General features: G+C 37.2%; 1 protein-coding gene across 3 annotated transcripts in view; it reads right to left on the minus strand.

Moving 5' to 3' along the window:
- wasf1 (WASP family member 1) overlaps positions 1-25,564 on the minus strand; it is a 72,884-nt gene that overhangs the window by 31,633 nt on the left and 15,687 nt on the right. For all 3 annotated transcript variants that reach the window (XM_037685865.1, XM_037685866.1, XM_037685864.1), the window contains exons 2-3: positions 8,279-8,433; positions 4,262-4,396 (exon numbers count right to left, since the gene is read on the minus strand). In XM_037685865.1, the coding sequence (XP_037541793.1) occupies positions 4,262-4,396; positions 8,279-8,411 (268 nt within the window). In that variant the 5' untranslated portion in view covers positions 8,412-8,433. The remainder of the gene's footprint in view (positions 1-4,261; positions 4,397-8,278; positions 8,434-25,564) is intronic.

A 25,564-nucleotide genomic window follows, 5' to 3' on the forward strand; every position in this document is an offset into this window, starting at 1 on the left:
GGGATAACCACACCCTGGAGAGGATTATGAAACAAAACCCATTCCAAAATGTTTGGGAGACTCACAGAGTGGACTTCAGCTGAAGTCAGTGCTTCAAGAGCCACCACGCACAGACGTATGCAAGATATGGTTTCTGTTGTCGCATTTCTTGTGTCAAGTTGCTCTTGAACAAGAGACAGCGTCAGAAGCGTCTCGCCTGGGCTAAAGATAAAAGGACTGGACTGCTGCTGAGTGGTCCAAAGTTATGTTCTCTAATGAAATCAGATGAAGCTATGCAATATGGGCTCTCATAACACCTGAGCAGTGCCACAGACTGATCAACTCCATGCCACGCTGCATTGCTGCAGTAATCCAGGCAAAAGGAGCCCCAACTAAGTATTGAGTGCTGTACATGCACATACTTTTCATGTTAATACTTTTCAGCTGGCCAACATTTCTAAAAATTATTTTTTATTGACTTAAGTAATGTTATAATTTTATGAGATACTGAATTTGGGGTTTTCATTAGTTGTCAGTTATAATCATCAATATTAAAATAAATAAACATTTGAAATATATCAGTCTGTGTGTAATGAATGAACATAATACTTTCACTTTTTGAATGTAATTACTGAAATAAATCAACTTTTTCATGATATTCTAATTTTATGATCAGCATCTGTACATATTTTTGACTGCCAGCATCCCACTTCCAGTGAAGATGCAAAAAGAAGAGAAGCCACATTCTTTTTCAGGGTTTACAACTGCTAATATTCTACAGAGGATGACTTTAAATCCATTCATTTTTTTTACCTACTTCTTCCTTTTCATGGGGTCACTGGTGCCCATATCCAGCAGTCCCTATGTGAGAGGCGGGGGACGTCCCTGGACAGGTCTCCAGCCCATCACAGGGACACAAATAGACAAACGAGACAACCATTCACACTCTCACTCACACCTAGGGACAGAATCCTCTATTAAATAAATTAAACTCATGCCATAGGTGGTAAAGATCGGTTTTGTTACTGTTCCCAGGACTAAAAAAACTGTTAGATGGACATCAATTTTTAATTGGGTCATTTAAGGCTTTAAAGCTTCCCTGGATCCTGAAAGTGTTTTGTGGCCTCTATCTATAAAACAGTTATTGTGCGCTCCATTGTCCTCCATCCTACGTGACCTCCATCCTCCTATCCCCATCCCTCCAAAGTTCTGATTTATGGACCTATCCTCGCTCAAACTCATTCCTCCTCTCCTTCATGCCTCCTCTCATGGCAACCACAAACCCTCACACAAGCAATTACAAGCAAGTCTCTTACAGTAAGAGCACCCACTCTGACCATATAAAGGTAAAGAAATGGTCAGCATTAGAGATGCAGGGTGGCATTTACGGGAAACAAACCATCTGCTGAGGCCCTCCCACAACTCTTTGTGCCACACTCAGTCCTCTTACCAGTCAAAGCATTCGGAGAGAGTTTACCATTTTCAGTTTTACAAATGACTCACGATAGATGAGATGCTGAGTACCCCACCCCCATTTTATATTAATTTTATTTGGTTTTAAACAAATGTGGAGGAGTTGAGGTGAGTGGGAAATGTCCGTAATCTAGGAAGCCCTGAAAAATTCTGCAGCACAGTCCCTTTCCACTCCACTGCTTTTGCTGCAGTGCCCCGTTTAACCAGTCTTCCCTCGATCCTTCCATCTTTCTTACGCTCCCTTCCCCTCCAACTCTCCCTCCCCATCACTACCACGCACTTTTAAACTGCAACTGAGCTGATTCTTATCCACAGTCTCTCAAGCCAACACTTCAGGCTATGGGGAGGTGTTGGTAGTGCGGGGATTGGGGGGGGGGGGGGTGGTGTAGCCAGGATTATTTATGAGGAAAGATAAAGCCATGGACCACATGCACCAAACGCAGACACAGGGAAAGGCGAAATATGAAATCGCAATGGCTTCACATCAAATAAGCAAGTATACCTTTTACATAGGCAATAAAAAGATGAAATGTTTAGTTTCTTTGTGTTTTTTCCTAAAGTAAACCTATCTAAAACATGAATATTATTGCATTATCCTCTGCAGGCAGCCTTGTGAGCACAGAAAGATGTATTTGTGTGTGTGTGTGTGTGTCAGTGGATGTGTGCATTTTCCCCTCGAACTCTGCAACATTAGACTCAATTACCAGATGAGATCTGCACACCAGACGTCTACAATTAGATAGCAGTGCAACTAACATGTGGAGGCTGGGAGATGAGGAAGGGTGGAGATGTGGATGGTTGAGAGATCCAGGAGAAACTAGAAGAAAACTGATATTTCAGGTTGAAAGATCTTAACTATCCCGGTAAAGTCCAGACTTGTAAATGTGCAAAAACTTTGAGCCCATTCATCTTCTTGTTAAACAAAAAAGTAACAAAGCTTCTTCTTGGAGTCACAAAAAAGCCATAACCAGAGAGTTAAACCGAGCAGGCATTTTACTGTCTGTCAGTGACAAGGAAGCAGTTAAAGTGGAATTGTACAAAGCCTTAAACACACCGCAGGCCCGTGGGAAATCGATACAGTCTTGGAGCATGGTATTATACAGCTGTGATTCTTTTTCTTCTGTGCACCTGCTGCCTCCAGTAGATGCTCCATCCTGTCGTCCTGCATCTGCGCTCTCATGAAAACCTGACTTTACCTTGCAGTCACCACAAATTATTTCATTTTCTTTTTATTGCTCGCAACTAAGAAGGGAAAGATACTCCTCTCAAAAAGAAAACACTTTTATAAGATAAATGAGCATCTGGACAAAATGTAACTCTTGACACAGTGTTTCTATTAGGAGCTCAGGTTTACAGCCATTACAACTGAATAATGGCACATTCTTATGGCTACCTGTTCCTCTAATAAGAGCCATAAAAGGGAGAATGACTTCTGCTATGGTTAAATGACAGACATTTACAGTGGAGTTCTAAGGTTCCAGTATGGGAATAGTGACTAAGGATTAATTGTGTAAATGCTGAGTCAGCTATCACACAATATTTTCCAGTTAATAGTTTCTTCCATATGTTTTTTTAAAGCTTCACGGATTTCAGCAAACTTTCAGTTACTTCAGCCATTCAGGTGTCAACATGTTTATGCCATTCTCGATAATACAGCTATAACTTTTAGTATTTATAAAGTATAAACTTTTTGAAAATTTTCAGTTTTTGTGGAAAATAAATTCTTGTAAAAAAGCTTTGAAATTGTTTCATACGCTTCAAAAACAGATCACTGAAACTCTCTTGTTTTGTTTTTATCTACTGGTTTGCTTTAGTTTTTAGCTACTGTTCTGATAATTCTAGCTTTTAGCTACAGTTCTAAAATTTTTTGTTTACAGCTCCTCTTTTAGTATTATAAGCATTAGCTACTAATTTTCTAGTTTAGCTTTTTGCTACTGTTTTGTTGGCCTTAGGTTTCAGCAACAGTTTTGTTAGTTTTAGCTTGTAGCTACTGTTGGTTTTAATTTTTAGCTGTTATAATTTTAGGTTTTACTTTCTTTTTTGCTAGTTTTGGCTTTTAGCTACTATGTTGCTGGTTTAACATTTAGCTACTGTTTTGTTGGCCTTAGCTTTCAGCAACAGTTTTGTTAGTTTTAGCTTGTAACTACAGCTGGTTTTTCAATTTTAGCTGTTATTATTTTAGCTTTAACTTACTCTTTTGCTAGTTTTGGCTTTTGACTACTATTTTGCTGGTTTAGCTTTTAGCTACAGTTTGTTAGTTGTGAGTTTTAGCTACTGTGCAAATTTTAGCTTTTGTTTCTGTAATATTACATTTAACTCTGACCATTTTTAGCTTCAACAGATTTCAGCAATAGTTATGAACTAAGCATTCACAACACATTTTCACAGAAAGTGCTAATTTTATTAGTTGAAAAATTGTATTTGTGTATTTGTGTATTGCATTCTATGGCAACATGTTGGTCAAGATAGGTGAGTCAAAAATACCATGAAGTTTCAAAGCAAAGTTTATATTTTAAGTTAAATTTAGCCATGATATCATTTATTTTGTTTGTAATAGAAGATTCTGTACTGTCAAATGCAGTGTGGTTATAATAAATATTTAAATTTTTTTAAAGCAAGCTTAAATTTTGTGTCTGCTCAGCAATTTCCAGTGCTTTTTTTTAATAAATAAGAATTTAGAAAACTTTCCCCCTTACTGTCCTGATCCTTCCAGGAGAACAACACTGAACCTACATGTAGACAACATTTTGACTTGTTAAAAAAATAAGAGTGACTGGGACGTGTAAGTTTGTGATGTAACAACACTCACATTCCTCCTCTTTGGGGTCCAGTTGTGTGACGCTGATTGAGAGGCGGTCCACCCGCTCCTGCAGAGAGTTGACCCGGAAAGAGAAGGAATGGGCCTCATTGAACAGCTCTCCAAAAAGGTCCTCTGCATATTTACCTGCAAAAACACACAAGTATTTATTCTATTTTTAAAAGAGTTCAAACAAATCGCATAGTAAAAAAGGTATTTATGTGAAAGAAACTGTTGATTCCTGTGAGAGGTGACTTCTGGCTGTCAAAGTGGATTTCTAATGTTTACTCAATTGATCAAGGAGTCATTTCAATTTAATAAAATATTTTTTTACTTTAATGCGCCTGTCAGACATAGTTCATGTCAAATGACTCGGGAGACGTTACGAGTCTACAACACTTACTGTGAGTCCTTTTATTTTAAAAGGCAAATCCTTTGTCAAACGCAATCACAGCCAACAGATGCCCCTTTTCTGTCTCAGCCTTCTCAGTTTTTGAAGATGTGCAGATATTGTTGCTGAGAGCGGCAGAAACAAAGTGTGAGCAGGGACTGAACTCTGTGGAGAGGTGCAGGCTCACTGCTTCAATGTTTTACTGAAGATAAGCTATGTGATGCAGAAAGGTTTTGTTTCATCAATTATTGTTAGTTTCTGTAAATTGGGACTGATAATCTAAAAACTTCACAGCAGAACGATGTATCTCACTGAGACGCAAACGTTTGATAGGGTTTGCAGTCTCCTTACCGAGTCACCGGACCTTGCGCTCCTGTCGCAGAAATGTTAAGACATATTTGAAAATTATCTTGGACAAATTTTCTCAAAGACAAAATTGAGACTGGAGACAAAATATGAATAAACTGCAGTCAAATTGAGACTGTGACTAAATTGAGGTATGATAAAAGCACTTTTTGACAAAATGTGATTTAAAAAAAAATAAAATATATATAAATGTAGATGAACAGATGCTGCGAAATATTCATCAATTAAAACGGATTCCTCATTTTTCTGGACTGAATAAAACGTGCATTGATGTTAATGAAATGCAAACGTGAGACGTCATTTATCTTTGACCCATCAAAATGAATGCGGTCATTTATTTTACAGAATCAAAGTTTAACATCAAACATTTACATTAATTTGGCAAAATATGAAAATAACATAATTAACAGCTTTACAGGTAGTGAGAAACAATTCGGCGATTGTTTCCACTCTTCAGCAGAACAGCAGACATCAATGAAAACTGTACAATTATGATCAATTATCCACACGGCGGTGGATGAGCACTTTACACAGACATTTCTAAAATATCTGGAAGGATTTCTACTTGAGAGAAGAATTTAAAGATGGAAATGAAGTTTAAAAGAAGTAAAAGATGGTATGTGAGGGGAAGTGTTCACCAGAACCGACACTCTCCATCAGAACCCAGCTTTCCTCGGTACGCTTTGGTAGGAAACTTGACTCATTACCTTTCTGAAGATTAATCAGCAGATATGGAGGTCCAGTTAACGCTACCTGTCCAGCGTCTCCATAGGATGGCTGTGACTCGTCCGAAGTAGTGACGAGATTCCGTCCGACACCAGCTCACATCAGCAATAGACTTCACATGAGTGGGGTCCTTCAGAAGTTCCACTCAGAGGTGGAGGATATTATAATCCAACTCGGAGGAGCCTTATCATGCTGGACTTCTGTTCTCCCAAACGACTTCTCAGCGCCTCACCGCACTCCTCAGAAGCTTCACCGAACTGAACTTTTCAGACTCTGAGAGAACTAGGAAGTACCGGCATTTTAAAGAGCTCTATTCCCGGTTCATTTGAGCGTCCCTGATTGGGTAATATCAACCAGACAGGGGTGTGTTTTGTGATGTAAGGGGTTACTAGAAGTCAGAAAACAGCAAGAATTGTTATGGAACAGATTAAACTGTTCTCAGAGACAGAGAGAGTTTTGTTTTGGCGAGTTTTAGAAACAGGTGCCACCTCCTCCGTTGACGTCTGAGAGGATGTAAACAAGACAGTTGTTCCAACACATGTCTGCTTCGACTCCTGACCTTGGAAAACGCACACTTGCTCATTCAAAGACAGAAATCAGAAAATGCATAAAAATCTGTAACAGACCTTAACATGAATTCTAACTCTGCATAAGCATTAAAAAATCATTACACTGTTTCACAGTTAATAAAATTGATTAGTTCACTGCAACATCTAAAATGGTTTGAACTAAGACACTTTGATTATCAACATTTGTAAAATAGTAATGATAATAAAAAGAGAGTGTTCTTTCACTTGATTTTCAAGAAAGAGAGTCTCAGGATGGGTGAACCTGTATTTCTGGATTCAAATCAATGAAATGACAGTTCCTGTCCATCTGGTCAGTTTTGACATCAGGTTAAGTTCACTACATAAATATATATATATTTGTTAGGCATGTATGCAAATGTGTTGTTTCAGTTCTTTTTTTTGTCTTCAACTAGTCACAAGACCTGTGATATCTAAGCTTATGCCAGTAAAATTAAACTCCAAGGGACGCATTATTTAATAAGTACTTTGTGGACTTGCATAAAAGTTAGTGAAAGCTTGAAATTGATGGTTTTTTGTTGTCGTCAATGTTTATGGTATTTTCCAATAGAGTTTTTAACTTTAAAATGCTGTTTTAAAAATCCATAATGTGTTATTTACAACTGTAGCAGTATCTAATTTCTGTTGATTTAACTAATATATACCACAGAAAAAAAAACTACTGTTCCTTTGACATTGATTTTGTGGTAAAGGAGCAACACTGAAAGTACTGCATGCCGAATAAATATTCCTAAAGTACTGAAGGAAATCAAAAATTATAAAATATATAACATCTCACAATATTTTTTATAATGTTTAAAGTTAAAATAAAAACAAAAAAACAAACATGACAGGAAATTTATAAAGTATATAATTGGACCATGAGTACAAATTATGAAAAAAAAAAATCCTAATACTATGTTAAAATGTCTCACAAACCATAATTTTGTATGAAGTGGTTTCATGCTTTAATTTATCCCCTAAAGTTTTTTATTTACCTGCCTAGTCTCATCTCTGGTTTTGAAGCTGCTAATGAGTAAATGCAGATTATGTATCTGATCAAATGATTTCCAAATGATCAAATTCAAGCAAAAATGTCCATCCTTGAAGGGTTAACATTCACATAATGATATATTTTTTATATAAGAGTAAGTCACAGTGGCAGCTGGCTATTGTTGGTTTATGTTGTTTACTTCTTTTTGTTATTGAAACACATCCAGCTTTATTAATCTAATAGTCCTTTCGTGTGACGTCCATGGTCCTGAAGCACAAAAACAAACTATGGTACTGTATTTAAAAAGAGGATCAAAGTTGGAGCTACATTTATGGTTGTATAGTTAATTACTGTATTATTGAAATACGGTAACTGCTAGTTATTGTTAACAGGTCTGCTTGTTAGTCAGTTTAAAATGTCTTGGCAGATTGCTTGTCTATCTCAATAATTAATTTAATCAATGTTTTATGTCAGGACCATTTTTTCACATTATCTACACAATCAACCTATTCCCACATTTTCAGCAATGTGTTGTTTTTTTTTTTCCTTCATCTTGGTTGACCCCAAATTATGTAAATGAAGCACCATACAGGTTTGTCATGACGTATAGTAAGTTTCTTCCAGCTGCTCCCGTCTTCTACACAACTAGGGCTCGAACCTGCAACCTCAGGATTACAAGACCGCGGCACTGACCAACAGACTACCGCAGCCACAGGTTATGATGAGGTATAAAATCTTTAAATCTTTCTTTTAGGGTTTCTATTCATATATGGGTATATTTCAATAGGAATCATTACAGATAGAAAACACTACGAGGTAAAATATTTGATTAATCTAAATTTTTGTACTTTACTGACTGAATCCTATAGACTATAATTAAAGTATACATGTACGTTTTAAAACATTACGATTCTGTAGGGATTAGGGATGCCTTTGCAAACTCTGCAGTTCATGTATTTGTACTTGCAAGTTCTTGTATTACTCACTGAGGCTGCTGAGCTGACGGATGACGCTGGCCAAGGAGATGTTGGTCACGCACTCCAGCTCATTCTTGATGTTCCTTGGCAGGACTGTGTGGCACAGGTGCCTGGGCTCGATGGTGCGCTTCACCAGCGGCATCCTTGTGCTGAAACGATGCTACCTACATGAATGAGTCAGAGGAGAGAGGCGGGACAGAGGGAGGATGAAAAATACATCAGTGTCCAAAAGCTTGTTATAGACATTATGATTTGCAGAAATCCTCACAGATATCATTCGTGAGAAAGAAAATAGCCAGTCATATTGCAAACCTTCATGTTGCTTTTACAGACTTAGGAAAATAATTCCCGGTACCTTTGTAATCATGTTTATAATCTGTTTACTTTATCAAAGCGCTTTGTCTTCCCACACAGCCATACAAATGACATTTAGTTATATAATAAAGTTTTAAGGATCTTTTTCCCTCCTTTTTAACAACACAAAGAAACCAAAGAAAACGGAAAAAAAATCATACAGAAATTATTATACTTGAGTCACTGTCTGCTCCTGCTTCATTTTCCCGAAACACTCAACTAGTTAAAAAGTCAACAGCTTTCTGAGAAGTGCAACGTGATCCCCATCTTAAATTAACATGCAAATATGCACATTATGATTTTAAAAAATATTGTGATAAACTATCCTGAGGCAAATAGCACCAAACACACTAAGTTTCATGGCAATTTGTTAAAAAAAAAAAAAAAAGTCATATACTGTATATATCCAACAACTCTGATCCTCTGGACAGATTCCTTTTTGCTGAAACATTTCATCTTTTATCCAAAAGACTTCTCCAGCCTGAGGAGCTGCAACAGTCTTATAAGCAGCCTTCTCTGAGTGGATCAACTAGTTTGTTGGTGACAACCAAAACTAGTTGTTCACATGCAAAAGGAGGCCCATCAGCCTAACAATTGATCATTAGTGCCTTGATGGCCGCTTCCTATTCACAGAGAGCCGAGTGATACTATCAATAACAGCATTGTAAGATGGGGACAGTTGAAGATGTAGACCTCCGTCCCTGTTTAATGATGAATGGGTTCTCTGTGGACTTTGTGGATAAGGTGAGGGATGTCATCATGGAGACTGATGAAACAATGGTCTCTTTTAATAACAATACGTGCTATGTGTTGTCATCACTGTATGTTCCCATACAATGGCGAAATTAGTCTCTGCATTTAACCCATCGCACTGGGGATACACCCAAGTGGGTAGCTATGTAAGCGCCCGGGGAGCATTGTGTCTTGTTCAGAGACACCACGATCTGTGGGAATGGCTGGGGATCGAACCTGGGACTTTCGGGTCCCGAGTTGGCTGCCTTACCTCTACCCCATCTCGATATCCATCATTTTGATGTCACATCATTCTTTACGCACATTCCTGTTGATGAGGCAGTAGAGATGGTCTGTTTAAGGTTTAGCTCAGACACCACTCTGAGCAGCAGATCAACTCTTTCCACAGAGCAACTGTGTCAATTCTTGAAACTGTACCTGCAGTCAACCTACTTCAAACATGAGGGCAATATTTTAGGCAGAAACTTGGGTGTGCTATGGGGTCCCTAGTTTCTCCTATTGTTGTAAATCTGTACAGGGAAGTGATAGAAAAGAGAACCTTGACCTCCTTTTCAGGAACACCACTGAGTCATTGGTTCAGGTATGTTGACGACACCTGGGTTAAAGTTAAATCTTGGGAAGACCAACATTTCACTGACCACATCAACTCTGTGGATAAATACATCAAGTTCACACGAGAAGAAGTAAAAGATGGCAGGTTAGCATTCTTGGACTGTGAGGTCTCAGCCTCTGATGGAGGACAATTGAAAACTGATGTGCACCGCAAACCCACCCACACAGACCAGTACTTGTGGTTTGACTCCCATCAACTGCTGGAGCACAAGTTGGAAGGAGAAATCCCACATAAGACGGGCCCTGCAGCAATGTGGATATCCTAACTGGGCCTTCCTGAAATCAGACAAGAAACCCAAACAGGACTCCAGCCAGCCATCAGGTGAAAAGGAGGAACCCAGACCCAGACCCAGGGGTCATTTTGTATGTTGCGAGAGTTTCAGAGAATTGGAGACGTTTATTTTCTAAACATGACGTCCCAGTAGCTTTCAAACACCAAAATGCATCATAGCAAAGACTGGTTCATCTCAAAGATGCACTCCCCTGGCAAAACAGAGTACCGGTAATATTGTGTATGCTGTTCAGTGTCAGGAGGGCTGTGATCAGTCTTACATCGGGGAAACTAAACAGCCACTGGCCAAAAGGATGGCCCAGCACAGAAGATCAACATCATCAGACCAGGACTCTGTGGTCTACACTCATCTCCAGGCCAGTAGTCACGCATTCAGGGATGAAGATGTTCACATCCTTGATAAAGAGGAACGATGGTTTGTGAGAGGAGTAAAGGAGGCCATCTTTGTGAAAAGAACCTGCCCATCGTTAAATGGGGGAAGAGGCCTCCACGTTCAACTGTCCCCGAAGAAACCGTCCAGAGGACTTGACTCAATTTTGTTAGATTTATCTACCTGGATTATTGAGCATGCAACAGAACATAAATATATCAAAAACATGGAATATTTTAGATTTGTGACCCAGAAACAATGATAAAAAAAGTCTAAACTTGAGCAGTGAAAAATATGTTTGCAGAAAACAACAGTAGAACACTACAGAAAGCAGCTGAAATGTCTATTTCGGTGTTTTAACCAGAAAATCTACTGCTGAACACTACTATACATTAGCATGAAAAGTATTTCAAGCCTGTAATAATTTCAACCCCATGACTATACAGATTAAACGGTCAAAGTGTGGACATAAGATGAGAACAGATGGTTAAAACTGGAAGAGAAAAGATGAGACATCAGAGGAACATTATCATCAGAGGAAAGAGGCTCAACAACATCTACCAAGACGACTCCCTCAGTAACAACAGCAGCTAATCACGCTAACAACATTCAGCATCATCTCTCTGCAGTAAGCTTGTTTAATGAGAGGAGGCATGTGAAATGATGCAGATATCAGGTGTACTGATGGACTGCTTGGCCTTGACAGCGAGAAGGCCTCGTTAAAGCATTGATTAAAAATTAATTGACGCCTGGTGCTTTTAATATTCTGCTGTATTTTTAGCTGCATCTCCGTCACAGAGGAATAAACACGATTATTGACCGTATCCACAGAACTGAAGGCTATTCTAGGAATCTGCCAGGCTATAGGATGGTGACTGTGCTGAGGTGAGTCATATGGGAAAACATCTCAGACGGTGAAAAATCATCAGTGAAATAGATGCAGCTCTCTGAGCTTGTGTTTTGATTGAGCTGTGCAAGCAATGTTTTAATCATACAAAAAAAAAAAAAAAAACCTGCATGAAAAATCTGCTCTGTAGTAAAATAAAACATGCTCCCTTCTTTATAGTTGAGTTTAATTTCCTCTGAGGGGCGCTTCATCAATCTGAAACGCCCATCCAATGGACACTAACATTTTCCCCAGCCTCTGGCTGCAGGTGCAGATTCAATTGCTTTACAATTGATCTTTAGCAAGTGGACCCAGCCTTAGTTATTGTGACATATGCTGGAAGAATTAGCCTTAAAACATAGAAAACAAAGGAGGACCTCAAAATACAATAAAATCCATCCATACACTTCCGCTTGTTCCTGAGTTGGGTCGCAGGGTCATGCACACACATTTACATATTCAGTTATATGATAAAGGTGTTGTGGCAGTCTAACACTGGTCCAGTGGTGAATAGTTAATATAATTCAAAATAATAAACTCAATTAAAAAAAAAATGCATTGTCAATAAAAAATAAAAATAAAATCACATTTAATTTTAAATCAAAGACCAATCTGCTCTTTATACAAGTGGTGTAGTTTCTTTATTTTGACTTACTACTTAACCCATTCAACGACTTAAGGTAACTTTTGAGTTCTTATATTATTATTATTATTTTGAGAACTATAAATGTCCCAGTATTTTATATAGAAGCCAACTTAAATTAAATCATTCCATCATCATTATGTTTATTACACTGTCACACATGAATATTAGCTCTTTTACAAAGAGACAGGGGTTTTTTTTTTTTTTTTTTGTGCTGCTCTTGTTTTTATCTCCCACGCTCAAGATCTATCTTCAGAAAACACCGTGTTGCTTCCTTCACCATTTTCTTCCTACCTTGAGTATCCTAAGAGTTACGGTAATTCTAAAAATGATAGTGATATTGGGGGAAATAAAATCAATGATGGAGCATTGAACTTCCTGAGAGTATTACAACTACAGCAGCACAGGAAGAGAAAATGATCTTAGTTGGAGGAGAGAAACAAACACAGGATTTTTTTTTCCCTTTCGAAATGAGCCAAATAAAATAAATTTAGTTTATGCGCCAAAACAAAAAACAAAACAAGCAAAAAAAAACAAAAAGACATGATGATTATGATGCTAGTAAGTAAAAGCCACAACATGAAAACAATATAAGTCAAAGAGGTTATATTGACTCTTTGTGTACTTTTAAAAAAATTCAAGTGCAGAACATTTAAATGGGTTTTATTAAATGTTTACAATGTTCTTACAACTGTTGGCACATTAAAGGGAACAAACACAGTTCGTCCACTGTGTACATCTTCTGTGTGCAACTGTGAAAGGCAGTTACTGCCTCAGAAATACAAGCAACGCTGTCCACTGAGGTTTCATACTATAGTATGACAAGATGGGATGTGACAGCAATACCCTCGCAGGAAAAATTATGTAGTTTTTTTATGGGTTCCCATGAGAAATCACTGACATACTTTCATAGATCTGACAGAAAAAGAGAGAAACAAGATGTCAGCGACAGAAAGAGAAAGGTGGACATAAAACGTGAAAACCGTTTAGACTCACAAAACTAAACCATAAATCTGATGATGAACAGCTTCATGTACAAGCACAGGGGGCGTCTATGATTAACTCATACTTTGAAATAACATCAAGGAACTTTGAATAAATAATAACTAGAAAAATTGCATTTCCTGGGAAAATGCAGTGTGAATGCTTATTGTTGAAGAACCTGCTGAAAAACAGCACAAATTAGCTAAAAACAGCTGAATTAGCATAAAAACATGCTGAAATGTAGCTGAAATGAAAAAAACAAGCCTAAGTTAGCAGAAGAAAGCAGAAAGAACACTTTGCTGAATTAGGTTCAAATAAACAGAAATTATAGTAGCACAAAAATTAGGAAATTAGCAAAAGAAAAAGTTGAAATTAGCTAAAAACCTGAAAAATTGCTGAACAGTCAGAAAGAAGCTTAAACTACCAGGGGCTGGAATGAGCAAAAAAAAAAGAAGGTGGAATTAGCTGAAAAAGCTAAATTTAGCAGAAAAACAGTTACATAGTAGCTGAAATATCAGAAAAAGCTGAAATTAGCAGAAAAAAAGCTAAAAGGAGCACAACAAGCTGAAATTAGCTGGACAAAATTAATTGGGCTGAAAGTAGCAGAAATTACCACAACGAACTTAAATTTATCTGAAAACTGTTGAAATGAGCTATAAATGCTTTAAAAATGTAGCTGAAAAGATAGAACAAGCTTAAATTAGCAGATGGAAGCAGAAAGAACACTTGTTTGCTGAAAGAAGCAGAAATGAGCACTAAAAAGTGGAAATTATCTGAAAAAGCCTGAAATTAGCACAAAAAACAGATGAATGTAGCTAAAAAAGAAGTAGCTGAAGAAGGAAGTGGAAACAGCACATTATTGCTGAATTAGACTGAAAAAAGTTGAAATGAGTTATAAAAATGTAGAATTAGTAGAAAAAGCTAAAATGTGCATAAAACAGCTGAATTGCAGCTGAAATAGCAGAAAATGTTGAAACTTGCAGAAATAAGCTGAAAGGAGCATAACAAGCTGAAATTAGCAGAAAGAAGTTAGAAGAAGCACAAAAATATATTTAGCAGAAAGAATCTGAAACAAAAACAAAACAACTGAAAAAAAAGCTGAAATTAACTTTTTTTTTGCACAAGGAAGCTGAAGGAAGCTGAATCAGAACAAAATGTGAAAGGAGCAATAAAATGTTGTAAACAGATCTAAAGATCTGAAGGATGTAAAATGAGCTTAATTCATTTTCTATGAGGAAAAAAATATTAATATGGTATAAATATTTCAAAGTTAAAGTTGCACCAATACCAAAAGGCAAAGCAGGATTGTCCTGAATGAGCTGAACGTTTTGATCTATGATCTGTTGAAATAGCTTGAAAACTTCAGGACGAGAAACAGCCGAAAAACAAACGGGAGAAAAATGGATCACAATAGTGTGAATATTTTATAAGCGTTCACATAATAATACAATGGCAAACATTTGACATAGAAATGTTTCTAGAGAAAAGTGCAGCAGAATGAATGACTTAAAATATGCAACTGTTGTGTATAAACATGTTTACATAGTTTTTTTTGCATTATTAAAACGTATCAATTTTAAAATATATTTGTTTATATTTTCTGTGCAGTTTTAAATACTTTAATGTAAAAAACAAGAAAGCAAGAAAAGAGTATACCGTTTTATTTTAGAATTCATTAACTTTTTGACATAATTTTGATGTGGTAAATACTTAAGGATAAAATAGACTGCATTATCACTTTAGTCTTTTAAACCATGTCATAAACCATTGTAAAACATTATATAAAAAAATCTAACTATCAGAAATTTTTGGCACTCATGGTTCAACAATTTTTAAGATATGACTAGCTCCAGCTTTAACACTTTTTATGTTGGTTCTGTTTACACTTCTAACAGAGTTTATACATCAAAATATGAATTTTTCTTAGCTTAGATTAATAAAGAGGTGACGTTGGAACGCTGAGCAGGAGCCACATTGGCACCCTTCAAAATTTATTCAGTAAGTTTTAAGATCTTCACATGCTAGGAGTGTAAAGAACGACTTCAGCCTCTGAATAATTAAGCTTTAAGTTAACAAAGACACTTACAAACAAAGATTTATTGCAAATTCTTGGTATTTTACATTTTTTTATTCCCGTCTTTATTTTCTCATATGAGCTAGCCAAGCTCCTTCCTATATGCACATGCCTCGTTCTGTTAGTTTTTATGGTCCATTCATCTAGGGTGGTGCTTCCCACTGTCACCCATTACCATGGCAACAGCTGCAGTGGGATGTCATTGGTCACTTTATAACATCCCAAAGACACAGAGGCAAAAAGCGTGGGGGTAAAAAGGAACCAAAAACAAAAGACGGGGTGAAAGAAGGGAGACAATCAGAGTCGAGCATTAAAACGGTGTCTGACACAGTTTTGAGAAAGCAAAAAAAAGGAGAGTTCCAGGACTGCTCGTGTATTATGTGCAAGCACAAAGCAGGGTGAGGAATGGCACGTGCCACAAGACAGTAATGGGCTTCCAGCGGTGCGGCTCACTGCACTCAGGACAATATGTCCAACTAGAGGCTTTAATGAATCTTAATAGAGAGTTTACTTTCTCACAATGCAACTGCAGACCTCTCAGTAAGGAGCAGGTCAAGGGCCTCTCAAACAGCTAAAACACACTAGACTCCTCCTGACACACCATTGGCTTAAGGTTGAGTTAATTAGGAATAAAACATGTCATTTGACATCAGCCGTTGCCTTTTTAGTGATCTTATCATTTACATACAAGGCATGAAAGCAAATTTTCTAAGGGCCTGCCTTGAAAAACCTATCAGAAGTCACAGACTCAGACCACAAGCTGCGTGGAAGGCTTCTTCTATCACCAGAAAAAAATTATCTAGTTTAAAAACCATCATACCATCATTTCAGACTGCAGATTTACTTCAGACTGCAGGCTTACTTGTGGTTCCTACGGTTTCCAAAAGCAGAATGGGAGGCAGAGCTTTCAGTCATCAGGCTCCTCTCTTGTGGAACCAACTTCCAGTGTATGTCCATAAGGCTGACACATTGTCCAGTTTTAAGACTGGGCTTAAGACTTTCCTTTTTGATAAATCCTATAGTTAGGGTCGGCTTGGGTTTCCTGATCTATCCCTTAGTTATGCTGCTATAGGCTTAGACTGCTGGAGGACAAATTGACCACATTTCTTCACTCTGCTACTGTCTTTATTTGCTCTGCTCAACCCGTTTTGTGTTTTTAATTATTTGTTTCTATCCTTGACGTGTGTTTTTGTCTTTCTTCCAATAGGAGGTACAGCTGCACCTACATCTGTGGTCGTTTGTCTCTCCCTCCTGTTCCTCTCAAACCAAAGCAGATGGCCGCTTGTCCTGAGCCTGGTTCTGCTGGAGGTTTCTTCCTTTTAAAAGAGAGTTTTTCCTTTTCCACTGTTGCCATTATGCTTGCTCAGGATGGGAGACTGTGACGAAGTGAAGATTCAACGAGTCTGCTGGCTTCCTTAGATAGAGAACTTTACTAACTGGATTTTTCTATGTATGTGAATGTTCCTGTAAAGTGCCCTGCGACAACTTTGTTGTGAATTGGTGCTTATAAATAAACTGAATTGAATCATTTAATACTTCTTCTCTTGTTATACGAGTCAAAACAAAGCTGTTCATCCTTATTTTAGTTTTTCTTAGACTCAATATTTTGTAAACTTATGATGCAGATGCGAGAGTCAGAAAAAAAACAAGTTAAATAAATTTAAACAGTTTTGTCCTTTATACGTTACAAGACGGTGAACTTCCAGATAAGTGCTTGCAGTAATGGTACGGCTTGATTTAAGGTCTGGACTAAAATAGACTAAATGGATTGAACAAAATGTATGCATCATCATTTGTCAAAACAACCATTTTCTATCTCCCAACAGCCCACTATCACAAAAATAGTACCAGTATACAATTTAATAGTAAATGACCCCTAACCCTTTCACTTGTCACAATCATCTTTGAACCAACTGCATTTTCAGTCCTTTCAAGCTCTTCAAAAGTACTTCCGAAGTACATGGAAACAACTTTAAACACAGGGACTTGTGTTTACTTTCTGACATCTATTCTATAACATATCAACAATTCAGCTGCAGCTAACGGCCCAGAAATGCATCAAGAGCAGTGAATTATTTAGCCACACAGACATCAGTAAAGGCAAGCAAGGACTAAATAAGAAACTCAGTCATACTTTCTGGCCCTAAAAGCTGCTGTTTTCCTTCAGCTTTGAAATGGCTGCCATCGTGATCTAAAATCAGACTGAGCATTTTGTCTTTTGTTCAGTGTTTCTGGGAAATACAACTGCAGACTTGGGCTACTTACTGAGCTACAAACAGCTGCAAGCATTAAAAAAAACAGACACCTAATCAGAAAAGCTGGCAGAACTGCAGTGTCCAATAGAAGAGGAGATCTGGCAGGCAAAGCTTACAGGAAGCTGGTTTAAATCAGCTATAGAGATTTGCAGAACTGGGTAGAAGGGACTCTTTCTGCTCAAGAAATGTTTTTTTTATCAATCAAGTGGGTTATCGTTTCAGTAAAAAAAAAATTTTTCTACTGAAGATAAGCAAAAAGGGAAAACTAAATTGCTATATTTTAATATACTGTACTTGGTTAGCTTGACAGATCCTTAAACTGTAAAAAAAAATAATAATAACCTGGCATTGCATTTAAAATAATTAAATTACAATTCAGCAAATCTAAAACACGCTAACCTTTAGCCATGCTCACTTTATGCAAGATTTTAAAACAAGTAAGTAAAAGTTTTTCCGTCAGGCTCTAATTATTTTACAATTTTGACAAGGAGAAGTTGATCAAACGACATACTGTACATTTAAAAGATTAATGCGGCCTCCGGCTACAAGACGTGAAGCAACTAAAAGGAAACAGTAAATCTGAATGACCAGCATGCTGTTGGCTTGTGTGGTTTGCAGCAAGAAGTCAGTACATGCATAACTTTAAAAGGCATGACCCTACTTCTCACTTGATTTGATATCCAACTAAACATTTCCCGAAGAGTTTATAGCTTTGAATGCTAAATTCAAGTCTTCTTCAATACAGCTTTATATGCAAATTATGATCGTATTTAAAGCAACAACAACAAAAAGATAACACTTCATGTACCCATAAAGCCTTCCAGTTTAAAGTCCAGTTCATCAAAGCTATGAGCAGCAAAAAGCAATATACCATATTTTTTGGCCTATAAGTCACAGTTTTTTGCATAATTTACATGCCCTGCGACTTATAGGCCGAAGTGACATATTTATGGATTTTTCTCCATATGTATAAACATTTTTTTGGCTGAGATATGACCGTTTTCATTCATTCCGATTGAAAAAAAGAGCAGTATCACTTTCAGCCACTTGATGGCAGCAGAGTAGTAATGGGTATTTGGCATGCTGTTGTATCATGTAATAGGTAAACCTAGCTATAATGACAAATTCAAAAAAGTTCAAGACAAAAACAACTGGACTTTATTTATTATACTTTATTGTTTTTTTCTTGAACTTTTTTAATTTACCATGTCCTGGATGACTGAGAATCTTCACCAGCTATTAATGACTCAATCGGCCTGCCATAATCTCCCCACCTTCATTCTGCTCGTCGCTTGGAACTATCAAAACAGCTGCACCGCCCCGGCGAAATGCAGCTAGTTTGCCCATTAAAGTGCATTTATTAAGCAAATGTTATATTGAGACACACATTTAATATAATTTCGAGCAAACAAATAACTGTTTTCAAGTGTTAATCTTGTTCAATTTGTGTTGAAGTCCTCCCGTGCATGCTCCCGCAGTCGCCATTTGGCAGCCCATCGGTTTTTGGCACAACACCGATCCACATTTCCGGGTTCTCAGAGGTGATGTGTAACAAACGCGACGCGTCAGCGATGACACATAATAGATGCGACGTATAAGGCGAAGTGACACATTTAAGGATTTTTCCACTTTATTGGACAAATATGGACTGATGCGACTTATAGGGCGGAGCGACGTGTACGGTGGATAATAGGGTAATACAATTCAGCCCCTAATCACAATATCGTGTTATTCAATAAGAGATATGAGATTTAATAAAATACAATACAATAATACAATACAATACAAGAAAGCAAAGGAATGATTCTGTCAGTTATTGAGACATTTGCCATGCCAAATAAAAAATTACCACTTAAATGTGTTTTAAACTTACCACACACTTTAAATAAACTGACTCAATACAAAAAATTGAGGCAGAAATAAACCTGCACGCAGCAGAGGTGTTTTACACTCTTTCAATAACTCAGGAGTGAACAAAAAAAAAGTATTTTTTAATCAATCATTAACCTTTTTCTGGACTGTTAGCTGAACGCTAATGAAAAAACAATACAGCTAAACAGCAGGAAGTGCAGCCAGAGAAGAGTTGTTCATTAAAGGAAGTGAGGGTTCTGTTTTTCATACACAAACATACCGTAACTGCACTTCTTATACTTTTTAGAGTGGATTCCTGCAGAAACAAACATGTTTACAAACTTTTCATACAATCGTTAAATGAATTAGATTTTCAGAATTGATGGTGAGCGCTCCACCATGGCAAGTTATCTAGGAGAAACACTGTATGTGTGCAACCATGAATCAGTTCAAACGAGTTCATTTTCACATCTGTTACACATATACATTACATATGGGCATATTGATGGCATGTTGTGTTTGCTTAAAACGAATAAGCAAATATATGACAGTGTATTCTTCTTGAAATAATCAATTTTTAGTTGAATATTTTAATTCTACCCCTTTGTGACTTTACATTAAGGGCCAAGAGATAAGTGTAGGGGGAACACTGAGAAATAACATTTGGTTTTAAACTAAAGAAAGGAGACCTCTGCACAGACGGAAGCCCTAAGATATTAGAGACTGCCAGAATTTCATATTAAAGCAAGAGCTTATATCATAAACTCCCAACAGTAGCACACAGAAACATCAACCTTGGTTCACCAACACCACCTTCCAAACCACCAGTCACAATGCACCGTGCCGGGAGAGCACAAACCTGTCTTTTCTCTTGCCAATTAATTTTTTATACCAACCGACACCTCTTAGGGGGAGGTGTTATGACACCTCGAATGTTCTCACTAGTGTTGTGTCATTAAAACACGCATTGAGACACACAAACATTTACACATGCTTCACGTTGGGCTTAAAATACACCTGTAGAACCGAACCTGTCAGGTCGATCTGAGGAAACTAAACTATGTTTACTAGTTGTGGGAAACTTGTGGATATAAATAGATAATAATAAAAAAAGTTAAAAAAAAATAAAATAAACTCATACAGAAGTAAAAAAAGAAAGCAACCAAGAAGAAAATGATACAAACTACAAACTAAAAGGAAAAATAAACTGCATAACAAAACTACGCCTTTGGTTAATAGTGGCACTGTCATAAATGGTCTCACGGCTTGAATTTACAGAATAATACTGTACAATGGTTTTGGTGCAAACATTAACACATCCGTGTTTTACGTATTCTCACATTCTTTAAAAATATCTCAAGCACAACAAAAAACTAAATATTTTTATAGAAGTGTGCTTAATAATGTTTATTTGTCCCTTGTATGATATATTCAGAGCATAGTTATTGATGAGCCCTGCAATCACTGTGTGGTTTCACACAGACCACACTGTATTTTCTCATAAGATTAGATTGCTTTTAGACATTCATTTAGCAATTATGCTTTGTCCCACAGTTAAAGACAACTAAATATTCATGGACGTGTATGGCAACGTCAACGAGTAAAATATCTCGCGAACAAACAGGCTCACAAAAGTTTATCTGCTGAGTAAATAGAAGTCTGCAGAATAACGAAAGCCTGCTGCTCAATAATAAATGTCTGCATGCTTGCACTGTGCAGCTGTGCCTGTTTGGCCTAAGAGAATTTCTATTACATCTCCCTGTCTGTTCACACAGATGTGAAGGGCATGCACACAAACTTAACAGTCAGCAGCAACCCCTCTCAATTCAAACAACAGAAAACACCATCATCAAAAAGTAAGGGCATGCTTATAAGCTCAAGGCAAACAACAAGTAGCTAAAAAACAAACATATCTTCAACAACTCCTTGCTTTTCTCTCACAATTCTAGTACAAAGAAAGACTGAAAACATTTTAAAGAAAAAATAGTCCATTATTAATGATTATTGTAAAACGTTAATCATCACCTGTCGTGATGATTTTGTTTTTATTTATTTATTTTTGCCAAATGTGGTCAAAATAAGATTTAGTTGTAAAACTAATGACATTAAAATAATTGTGTACAACTGAACATACTGACTGTAAAGACACATGATTCACTACAGTATAATGGTATTATTACTAAATTACTTAACTTGTAACATTTGTAATATGGTTTATTTAGTTGGGAATACAAACATTTTATATTCAGAAGAGGCAGATGCATTGCACTAGATTTAGCAGCAGGCTAAATTTCATCTGCAGTCCTTCTGGACTGGAAAACACAAAGAAAATACACATACATTGTGTATAATTTCAATCTGAGCCAATACATAAGCCCAGAGTTAAAACAACAAAAATGCATGTAAACAAACCTTAATTACTTTCATTTTATATAATGTAAAATTTTAAAATGCATACCCAAATATCTACCAATTAGTGCTGACAGCACTGGACACTAAAAATATGTTTTTGCGTTTGGGGGAAAAATATAGAAAGGTGGAAAATATTTGATGTACACGCTAAATAACAGTAGTCCGAGAGCTGAATCTTGTGGCACTCCAACTGTACCCAAAAGTCCAAAGAAATCCTAACATTAATCACTGAAAATCAATCAACATTTATTTATACAGGTAATTCCCATTGAGCCTTGAGGACTCATTTACAAGAGAGACCTGATTTCAACAAAGAAAGATGACAACAATGGACAACAGCAACAACCATAAACAGTTATAAAAAAAAGCATACTACAGTTTTTTTTTTTTTTAATAACAAAAAGGATGGCTAAAAGGAAAAGGTAACAAAACAAAAAACAGCTAGATTCCAAGACAAATGTAGAAAACTAACAACAGGAACATGTCAGCATTGGACCCTGCCAGGAGTCCAACAGATTCTTAAAGACACTTAGAGAGGTCAAGGTCGAGAGCTTCAAATCTTTTTGTAAGATATTCCAGGAAACTGGAGCAGAGTAGGAGAAGGCCCTTTTGCCTAGTTCAGTCCTCATTGAGGGAACACTGCAGGTAATAATGTCCTGAGAGCGCACTCCGTAGCTGCACTCACGCAGAGACATGTAGGAGGAGATGTATGAAGGCAACAGACCAAGAAGTGATTTAAAGATGAAAATGTACCAGTGGGAAAATGCTTTGACAAAAGATTTCAGGCATTCAAATAGATTGTTTTCGTTACAGCATTATCAGCTGGAAACAAACCAGAAAAGAAGAAAGAAGAAAGGATCACAGAAAAATGACTTTGTGATCTGTAAATGAAAAAGAAGTTAAATTGTTGGTCAAACTGGTGATCACAAACGCACCCGTTGCTTTATGTTTTTCTTTTTCGTGTACTTTGATTTGGCCTGTTCACTTTTGATAGCCATACAACATTTCTTTCAAATCAATTATTCAAGATTCATCTTTTTTCTAGTTTCTTGTAAACAGTGAAATAATTTATAACATCCTAGCTGCAGTGAAGTATGTCCTTGGTGTCTTTGGAACTGTATCAATAGCTTTGTTCACAACATATAGTTTGAAAACACTTAAAAGGTTAAAAATTTCATGTAGAAATCTGGTCCTATTATACCATTGTTGAAATTAATATAAATCAAATCAACTCAGAGCCAAAATTTTAGAGGTGAAGCTTTATGCCCATAAACCTTTATGATGCACATTCTTTCTGGTAAAAGAAAAACTGAGTTTTTAGTTATGAAGAAGTCCTTCAGCTTTGGGAACATTTTTCAAAGAAAAAGGGTAAAAAGAGAAAAACTTATTTCATTGAAATTATCATGCGAGGTCCTACTGCTGACAGTTTTGAGTTTAAGGGTCACAGACTGAAAAATAAGTAAATTTAATCCATACTAAAGTTTCTCTATGCATGACAATAGACTGTCATTTCTTTGTAGCCTATTTTATAATGTTTTTGAGTAGAGATTTATTAGACTTGTGGGTAGGTGAAACTACAGGGTCTGTGAGGAAAAACTGAAAGACCCCCTAGGCTAGCGTGTTGTTTGTCTTATCTGGTTGCTGTGAGCCAACACAACAGAGCCTGCTCAATGGTGCAAAGACCTGAAGCTGTCAGCGGATTTTCAGTTTAACGCTGGATTTTACAGATTTCTGTTTGTCCATCACATAAAAATGCAAAACACGCCTTAATATTTTTTTTTAAATGTGCATGTATGCATACATACATACATACATACATACATGCATACATACATACATACATACATATACAGTATATATCAGTGGTGTAACGGGACACGTGGGTGTATTGAACTGTTTTGGTACGTCATGTTCGGTTCGGCCCATGTGCGTACCGTTTCGGTTATTTTTTCCACTCATTAAATTTTATTAACGAGAAATCTCTCGCATAATCATGCGCCGCAGAACTAAAGATCCTAAGCGTGTTTCAGCACAGCGTTATTTATTGTTGCAAAGTCTTGCAGCACGCGTGGCATTAGCAGCCTAGCATCTCGTTGCAGTCTCCTGTTTCGAAACATTATGGCTTTCTTGTTAAAAGACGAGCGCAAATCCAAAGCTGTGTGTCGACGTTGTTACACAGAGATTGGATCTGCAGCAGACAACATGTCTAACTTGTTCATGTGCTTGAAACGACATCATCCGAATGTGAATGTCTCTTCTACAAGCAAGAAAAGCAGCTTGTTGCAAAGACCGATAGCAGCATTTAAACAACCTTTATCAAGTTGTCCACAGTTGCAGTTCTCTTCTACCGGACCAAGACCTAGGTTTTAGCCTGGGCCAGAATTCGCCTTTTTGTTCCATGACATAGTTCGATGGCGCGTTCACACCTCCCCAAACGAACCAGACTTCCTAGGAAAATGAGCTACAGTTCAATTAAAGCGGACTAAACAGAGCTGGTGTGAATGCACCCTATGTGTCTGTGTGTCTGTCTGTCTGGTAGGATATTATATATTTTTCATATTTTGGGGGGGATTTCTGTTAACAATATGCCTTAAATTGTGCAGATATCCACTGTATGTGTATGAATTTTTAACTGTAGTTGATTATGATGTAAAAAGTTGTTTTTTGAGGATCCCCATTTTGAATGTGGGATTTGGAATGTGACCATTGCTTGGAGCCAGAAAGAACCACATTTAGACAAAAGAATGAAGCTGGATACTGGTTGATTAGAAAACAAGACAGGCATTTTAGACATTAACTTCAACTTTAATTCAGGTTTTATTTTGCCTATTAGAATGCTGGCCAGAATAAATGAGTGTCTTTAATGGTCACATAATGACTTGTGGGGAAAAGTCATTGACTTAAAACTTCATGGAAGAGATCTGTAAAGTACTAAGATGAGTTTGCGGGAGACAGAGACACTTTGTAGTCATAAAGTTTAGTCATTTACACAGTTCACAAGCTGTGTGAGAACTCATTTTGGTTTGGCAGCAACTGAGGGTTGGATATGTGAGCAAGAGGAACAAGAAGTGAAGGGGATTTGTGGGATAAATTGAACCAATTATATCATGCCCAGGGCAGCTGTACAAACTTCTCAAGGAGTTTCTTTTGAATTTGAGAGCAGACTCTCAATAGCTCCTTGTCAGAAATTGACTGACGATTCTGGGGGGTAAAAAGTGCCAGCAGCGCAGGACAGAGTTGGTCAGTTTAGGTGTCCTTGCTGTAAGGAGGCCTAAGGTGGTGCCAGTTGGTACAGAGCAATAAACCTGAGAACTGGGATGACATTAAGTGTTGATTTGATCAATTCTTGGCTGATGCAGAGCCACCCAGCTAACAGGAGCAATTTTCTGTCAAACAGCAGTGAACAGGCAAACATATCTTAAGATACTCTCTATTAAACTACACACCAAACCCAGTGTTTTTTTTAAGAGGAATGAAACAAGAATATGAATTAAATATAAATAGGGCAGCACAGAGGTGAAGTGCTTGGAGGAGTCATCTCTCAGCAAGAGGGTTGAAGGATCGCCTCACAGCCTAAGGCATTTCTGAGTGAAGTTTGCATGTTCTTCACGTGCTTGTGTGGGTTTTCTCCGGATACTCCGGTTTCCTCCCACAGCCCAATAGGCCCTAGGTAAGAGTGTGAAAGATTGTCTCGTTTGTCTCTATGTGGCTCTTACACAGTGACTGTTGGACCTGGGCACCAGTGACCCAGAAAAGAAACAGCAGGTAAAGAAGATGGATGGATGGATGGATGGATGGATGGATGGATG

Source organism: Nematolebias whitei, chromosome 12 (assembly GCF_014905685.2).
Source record: "Nematolebias whitei isolate Nwh7 chromosome 12, NemWhi1, whole genome shotgun sequence".
NCBI classification, from domain to species: domain Eukaryota; kingdom Metazoa; phylum Chordata; class Actinopteri; order Cyprinodontiformes; family Rivulidae; genus Nematolebias; species Nematolebias whitei.